This window comes from Carya illinoinensis, chromosome 5 (assembly GCF_018687715.1).
Source record: "Carya illinoinensis cultivar Pawnee chromosome 5, C.illinoinensisPawnee_v1, whole genome shotgun sequence".
Taxonomy (NCBI): Eukaryota; Viridiplantae; Streptophyta; class Magnoliopsida; order Fagales; family Juglandaceae; genus Carya; species Carya illinoinensis.
This window is the reverse complement of record NC_056756.1, coordinates 23,549,455-23,557,176: the sequence shown is the minus strand read 5'-3', so window position 1 is coordinate 23,557,176 and position 7,722 is coordinate 23,549,455. Positions and strand designations below refer to the sequence as shown.

The 7,722-nt window shown below is 37.2% G+C and overlaps 1 protein-coding gene across 7 annotated transcripts; it reads left to right on the top strand.

Annotated features, from left to right (window-relative positions):
• The first annotated feature begins 2,079 nt into the window (after positions 1-2,079).
• Positions 2,080-5,682, top strand: LOC122310544 (SNW/SKI-interacting protein A-like). 7 transcript variants are annotated; one of them, XM_043124505.1, is made up of 3 exons: positions 2,080-2,225; positions 2,806-3,201; positions 3,630-5,682. In XM_043124505.1, exon 3 carries the CDS (start codon positions 3,675-3,677, stop codon positions 5,487-5,489), a length of 1,815 nt encoding a protein of 604 aa, XP_042980439.1. In that variant the 5' UTR covers positions 2,080-2,225; positions 2,806-3,201; positions 3,630-3,674; the 3' UTR covers positions 5,490-5,682. The 7 variants fall into 7 exon arrangements, with proteins under 7 accessions (XP_042980439.1, XP_042980440.1, XP_042980445.1 ...); XM_043124506.1 differs by having other exon boundaries at positions 3,618-5,682; XM_043124509.1 differs by adding an exon at positions 2,373-2,643 and having other exon boundaries at positions 2,089-2,225; positions 2,806-5,682.
• Positions 5,683-7,722: the final 2,040 nt, after the last annotated feature.

The following is a 7,722-nucleotide window of genomic DNA, read 5'->3' as shown; positions in this document are numbered from 1 at the left end:
CGGACACATGTGGTATAAACGTCTTAGCGAATATCTATTGAAAGAAGGATTTGAGAATAATCCAATATGCCCATGTGTTTTTATTAAGAAATCAAATTCCGGATTTGTTATTATTGCGATTTATGTTGATGATTTAAATTTTGTTGGAACTCCTGAATAGATCAGAAGAACCGTTACATATTTAAAGAATGAATTTGAAATGAAGGACCTTGACAAAACGAAATTTTGTCTCGGCCTGTAGCTTGAGCAATTGTAAAATGGAATTCTCATTCATCAGTTAAATTATACAGAGAAAGTTTTGAAATACTTTTACATGGATAAAACTCATCCTCTGAGTACTCCAGTGGTTGTTCGATCACTTGATGTGCAGAAAGATCCATTTCGTCCTTATGAAGACGATGAAGAAATTCTTGGTCCTGAAATACCTTATCTCAGTGCAATTGGAGTCTTGATGTATCTTGCAAATTACACTCGGCCTGATATTGCATTTTCAGTCAATTTACTTGCAAGATATAGTTCCGCATCAACTCAAAGACATCAGAATGACATTAAACATGTCCTTTGATACCTCCGAGGTACGGTTGATATGAGATTATTTTATCACATGGTTCAAGTCTACAATTAGTTGGATATGCGGATGCAGGTTATCTTTCAGATCCACACAGAGGTAGATCTCAAACTGGATATGTATTTACTTATGAAAATTCTGCTATATCATGGAGATTTGTTAAGCAAACATTATTGCTACCTTTTCAAATCACTCAGAGATCATTGCAATTCATGAAGCAAGTCGAGAATGCATTTGACTAAGATCAGTTATTCAACATATTCAAGAAAATGTGGTCTTCCAGTGATTAATGATAGTCCAACAATTTTATGCGAAAATAATGCTGCTTGTATTACTCAAATTAGAGGAGGATATATCAAAGGTGATAGAACTAAATATATTTCACCTAAATTCTTTTATACCCATGAATTTCAGGAGAAATGTGAAATTAATATCAAGTAGATACGGTCAAGTGATAATCTGGTAGATTTATTCACAAAAGTATTACCAAATGTAACATTTAAGAAGATTGTGCTGAACATTGGAATACGGAGACTTGAAGACCTATTATCATGCACTTTTCAGGGAGAGTAATGTCTTGAAAACTTGTGCTGATTGTACTCTTTTTCCTTCGCTAAGGTTTTATCCCATTGAGTTGTACTTTGCAAGGTTTTAATGAGGTAATCTTAAAACATTTAGTGATATACATGAATATTGTACTCTTTTTCCTTTGACATTGGTTTTTTCCCACTGGATTTTTCTTTAGCAAGGTTTTAACAATGCATATTCTTTATGTATGGTCATCCAAATGGGGAGTGTTATATATAAACTTATTTGTATGGCCATACATAGCCATTAATTAATACCATTGAGCCATCAATTAAGACTACTGAGTCATCAATTAAGACCTATATTTAGCCATCAATTAAGACATATTTTTAGCCAACAATTAAGACTATTGAGATATACTTACTTATTTGTACTTCTATATATATGGGTATCATTTACTTATATATAATCAAATTTTGCATTTAAATAACAACTATTTCTTTTTCAAAATTCTCTCTTTTGCAATATTATTTCTTTTTTAGTTTCATAACAAAACTAAGATTATAAACCGTGAAGTGATTTTATATATTTTATGAATGGTAATAAAAAGTATTAAAAAATAGTAAATAAAAGTAAAAATAATAAAAAGTAAATAAAAAATAATAATAGAATAATAAATAATATGAAAGTATTTTAGAATATTCTAGTACATAAACTAGCACTAACTAAATCTCAAGTCCTTAAATATTAAGAGATAAAAAATATGGGTACCATTCTCGATCTCTAAATATTTAGAACAAGTTTGGATTAAGAATGTTTCATCTAATCTCATTTTATTATTATAAATTTTTTAAATTTTTATACAAAATATAATACTTAATTAAATTTTTTTAAATCACAATTTAAATTTTTTAAATCTCAAAATAATAATAATATTATAATCTCAACTTTCATTGAATCATCGTATCTTATTTCCAATCCAAACCTTTTTTTGTACCCTCGCATTGTCTCTCCTTCCTTATCTCTCTGCCTCTGCCTCTGACTTTTATCTCTCTCCCTATATTCATTTCTCTCTCTCCAAAAGTGGCAAAACCCTAAAAAGCCGTTCAAAGTTCAAAACTTCAAACCCGTAAGTTCTCTCTCTCTCTCTCTCTCTCTCCCCGAGTTTTGAATATATGGGTCCTTGTACTATTCAAACTGTCAGTTGCATCCTTATTGTGACTATGAATATAAATGTTGCTCCTTATTGAACAGATCTAAACATTTTCAGTCTCAGATTTGATTTTCTGTGTTTTCAAGAATTTCCATAAATGGAGACTAGAGACTTACTTCATGCATCTCTTGATGGGCCACGTTTGGATGCTGAGAAAATGTTAGAAATAGAGAGAATTTGAACGGTGAAGCAAATGCCGCCCGAGTCGGATTTTAGGATTTGTTTCCGTGGATTTGAGATCTTCATTTCTTAGGACTATGAACGAAGCAGAATTAATAGATACTAACATATTTTCCGGATTGTTTTCTTGCATCTTCTCTGCCGCCAAACAAAGGTCGATCTTCCTAATTAAGGAGGAATATACATTTGATGATTTCGAATTGTTTTCGTAACGGTGTTTTCGATGACCCCTGAAATCTTTATTCAAATGTTTCTAATGTGTGAAGGGGAAACGTATCGTAGTTTGAATTCGTTACTGTTTTTGCTTTTTATGTAGTTGTCATGGATGATGACGCATTGAACATGCGCAATTGGGGTATGAGCCGTCCTTCAAAGGGCATCTTGGTCTGCAGCTCATGTCAAGCATGGCAGAGCGTGGCACAACATTTTCTTCGCGGTCGTGACCCCAATAGCATTAGCGTGTCGTTGGGCAAACCAGAGGGAAAAGTTTCTCAATATGTTGCCTGCTAATCCTAATTGTGCCGTTCTCCCAGAAAGTTCTGGAGCTCAAGCCTTACAGACTTCACAACCACCCGCTACGTCAAGAAAAGGCATAGTGGCTATGCCCCAAAAATCACAAAAGCAAAAATGCTTAGGAAACCAGTTCAGCGTGTGAAGCCAGCAAAAAAGAATATAGATGTTGTCATAAATGGGATTGATATGGACTTCTCTGGTATTCCTACTTCTGTGAAATCTTCGTAATAGCATATAGAATTATTAATTATATATACATTCAATCTTTGGAAAGTCAATATTGGAACTGTTTTCTATAATGTGGACCCTACTTTTTTAACAAGCTTAATTATGTGTTTTTTATATTGTGTTTGGTTTCATTGCTATTTGATAATGTTATTGAGTAAGCTATTAATTTTATCTATGAAAGTTAATTTGATTGTTTCAGAAATAGGAATAACATGGTCTTTAGATTATTTATTTTTCTGATTAGAAGAAGTTACAGCTTGTTATCTTTATTTTTTTATTTGGCATCGGGTCCAGGATTGGTGTCCCGACTAATCCCGGGTAAAAGATTATTTAAGTTATTATATCTAATTGCATCTGTTCCTAAATTGATTTTCAATTGTTTTTGAGGTCTATCTGCAGTTACTTGGGTTTCAAGCTCTATTAGGTTTTGGGTAATAGATTATCATGGCGTCTTTGAAGGAGCTTCTGCCGCCTGTGAAGTCAACCACAGCTTTATATTATGATCATTCAAATGATCCGTGGTTCAAGCAGAGATTCACTTCCTCAGAGGCTGAAAAGTCCTCTTTCATCAAGCAAAATCCTGTGCCTCCTTACTTGAAGCGAGCAGGTTTTGTTCCTCGAAGAGTCAAGGATTTCGGAGATGGGGGTGCATTTCCAGAGATTCACTTAGCTCAGTACCCCCTTGACATGGGTGGGCACAGATCCTCAAAACCCGGATCAAAGATTCTTCCGGTTACCGTTGATGCCCATGGCAATGTTGCCTATGATGCAATTGTCAGGCAGAATGAGAATGCAAAGAAGATTGTTTACTCCCAGCATAAAGATCTTATCCCTAAGGTTCTGAAAAATGACGGTGAAGAGCAAGAAGTTGATGAGGAGGTTGAGAAAGAAATTGAGGAGACAACACTAGAGACAAAAACTGCACTTGAAAAGATTGTGAATGTAAGATTGAGTGCGGCCCAGCCAAAAAATGTACCAAAACAGTCTTCTGAAACAAAGTTTATCAAGTATAAGCCATCACAGCAATCAGCAGCCTTCAACTCTGGGGCTAAGGAGAGGATAATAAGTATGATGTCGATGCCTGTGGATCCGCTAGAACCTCCTAAGTTCAAGCATAAGCGTGTCCCAAAGGCTTCTGGGTCACCACCTGTGCCAGTGATGCATTCTCCTCCTCACCCTGTAACTGTGAAGGATCAACAAGATTGGAAGATTCCACCTTGCATTTCAAATTGGAAGAACCCGAAAGGTTATACAATTCCTCTTGATAAGCGTCTTGCAGCTGATGGTAGAGGCCTTCAAGATGTTCAGATCAATGATAATTTTGCAAAGCTTTCAGAGGCGCTTTATGTTGCAGAGCAGAAGGCTCGAGAAGCTGTAGCCATGAGATCAAAGGTTCAGAAGGAGATGATGATGAAGGAGAAGGAAAGAAAAGAACAAGAGCTGAGAGCACTGGCTCAAAAAGCACGTTCTGAGAGAACTGGTGTGGTACCCCCAGCAGCAATTCTAATCCCTTCTGAGAAGAGTGCCATGGATGGTTCTGATTCGAGACTTGATTATCAGCACACAAGGGACAAAGAGAGGGATATCCCAAAGGAGACTAAGGATGAAAGGGAAGAACGGCTGCGTCGTGAGAAAATTCGTGAGGAGCGACGCCGAGAGAGGGAGAGGGAAAGAAGACTGGAAGCCAAGGATGCTGCTGTGGGAAAGAAGAGCAAGATTACCAGAGATAGAGATCGTGATATCAGTGAGAAGGTTGCTCTTGGTATGGCTTCTACTGGAGCAGGAAGAGGAGGAGAAGTTATGTATGACCAGAGGCTGTTCAACCAGGAGAAAGGAATGGACTCTGGATTTGCCACTGATGATCGGTACAATGTGTATGATAAGGGTTTATTTACTGCTCAGCCAACACTGTCAACCCTATACAGGCCAAAGAAAGATGCCGATGCTGAGATGTATGGAGGTGCTGATGAGCAGTTGGATAATATCATGAAGACCGATCGCTTCAAACCTGACAAGGGCTTTACAGGAGTGGCTGAAAAGGCCGGTACAAGAGATGGGCCACTTGAGTTTGAGAAGGTGGCTGAAGAGGCTGATCCGTTTGGACTGGATCAGTTCTTGACAGAGGTGAAGAAGGGTAAGAAAGCTCTCGACAAAGTTGGCACTGGAGGAACGATGAAAGCTGGTGCTGGCTCCTCAATGCGAGATGGGTATGAAGGAGGTTCCAGTAGAACTCGAATTGGGTTTGAAAGAGGCCGTTAATGAGTTCTTTTTGCCTCTTTGTTTTCTCTTTTTCTTGTTTGGACTCCTATGAGTCCTTACTGTTACCCTTCCTTCACAATCACCTTATAGTCGCCAAAACAAATACTAGAGACTTGAAGAGGTCTGCGTGAAGAACATGTATTTCTGCATGCTAAATGCGCTGAACCAATTTCCTTTTCAGTTGCTTGCTAAATGCGCTGGACTCCTATGTGTCTCGAGCCGAGAGCTTTAGTTATTGTGCCAATAGCGTACCAATGGAGTTGAAACCGGCCATGGAATTCTTACAAATAATGTCAGATACATATTTGTACTGGGAAGAAATTGACTCCCAGAACAAGGAATAACCTCAATACCCAAAAGAAACCAAGGCCCAAATCTTTAGTGTGATTGACTGATTAACGGAGTTGAACTTCATTGTTAATTGTTTATACTTCTATGAGTCCTTACTGTAGCCCTAGTCCCCATTAGAGTTTGCCTAGAGGCAACTTGTGGCCTAGTCCGGTCCTCCCCCATGTTTGCCACAGGATGGCCCACGGCTCAGTCCGATGCTTCCTCAAGTTTGCCTCAGACTCAAGGGAGGATCGTGGCCTTAGCAACCCCAGTCCTCGTGTTTGTTTGCCGATTGTGGTGCCCCTGATCTTCGGTATTTCTCCAGTGAGGAACTGCAATGTTCAAGATGCAAGCCATTCAGTTGTATCCCTTATGTTCGAGTTTGAGTTAACTAATCTATTAGTAACATATAAGTATAACAATACTCTTTAAAAATAATAATATCAATATGTCACTATCACTTCATCCTAAATATAATTACAACCATTATAAGGTCATCGTTTACATCAAAATACAACGACGCCTAAAGTACTCATTGCCCAACTACAATGAACATCTTAATTTACAAAGTACAAATCTAAATGGAAACACGACTCCATAACTACTCTTTAAGCTGGGCTAGTCAATCTTCCTCGAGGAAATCTTCCTGGCTCTATTTGCATCAAGGTCTACAGCACTAAAGATAAAACTGTAGGTAAGACCATTACAGTGATATTTTGAAGAAATCTCAGTAAGTTAAAATCCATGATAGTAGTAAAAATGAAAAGCAATGACAGTGAATATATATGCACAAATTCATGTTAATAATATTATAGCACACGTGTAAGCATGGTGAGAAATCACCCTTTGTATGGTTAGCACATGCTTCGCTTGTCTATTCTATTGGGCTTGTCCTCGCCCTTTAAACGGTTAACACATCCATTGCTGACTTGTAGTCGAGCGAACTTCCTTCATCACCTTGTGTTGTTTAGCATTTTTCAGGATCTCCACAACATGCTGCTTTGTGGCGCCTCATTTGTCATGAAGGTCTAGGGGGGAATCTGTGGTATTAAGAATGCGGGCCAACAGTCAACACCCAAGAGAAAATTGAAATAGGTGTGTAATTTTTATTCAAGTGGGATTTGGGAAAGGGATCAATAAGCTAGACCCATGCTTTGAGAACATAACTAAAAATGACTAAAAAGATAAGTACACATGTAAGATGTTTAACTATGAAATTGCAATGGAAATTTAAGCAAAATATTTTGTGGTAACAACGTTAGCAATTAAGTACCAGAATACTAAATTTTATAAAAATGGGGCTTCTCGTCCTTCCTTAAATCCTCCAAACATTATATCCAAAAGTATATAAGGTTAGTCGCCATAATTTGGTGAACTGTTTATGGATATTTGGCTGACTTAATAATGTACATCCTAATGGAAGGCACGAGATAGTGACAATGGGCATTGGTACTAAGGTGGGTACAAGTCACCATAATCAAGACTCGAGTGGGAATGATTCTTCTTCCTTTGGCATCATTCTAGGCTTTGAACCTACATCCAAGTCTATGGTCTCAAGAATGAAACTGAAGGTAGGTTAGACAGCTATGACAAAACTGGTAATGAGAGAGATAATGCTACTGAAGATGTTATGAAAACTTTCATGAATATACTGGACAAACATGTAACAGCCCGCTAGAAATTTAATTATAGAATTTCTATAAGCTTTAAGAATCTTGTAAAAACCCTGTAAGTTTTCATGAATATACCAATCACATAGGTTTTAGTCTGTCAGCATAGTCTGTGTTATCACTCATTATGGTGCCACAATCATGATTTTATTTATTTGAAATAGTTAGAAGTATTAGAATGCGATATGGTCTACGCCATTAGATTTAGTTGATTATTTATGATTTTATAGTGC

Bases quoted from the DNA above. Each gene is read 5' to 3' on its own strand.
- LOC122310544 (XM_043124505.1), top strand. From the start codon at position 3,675: ATGGCGTCTTTGAAGGAGCTTCTGCCGCCTGTGAAGTCAACCACAGCT.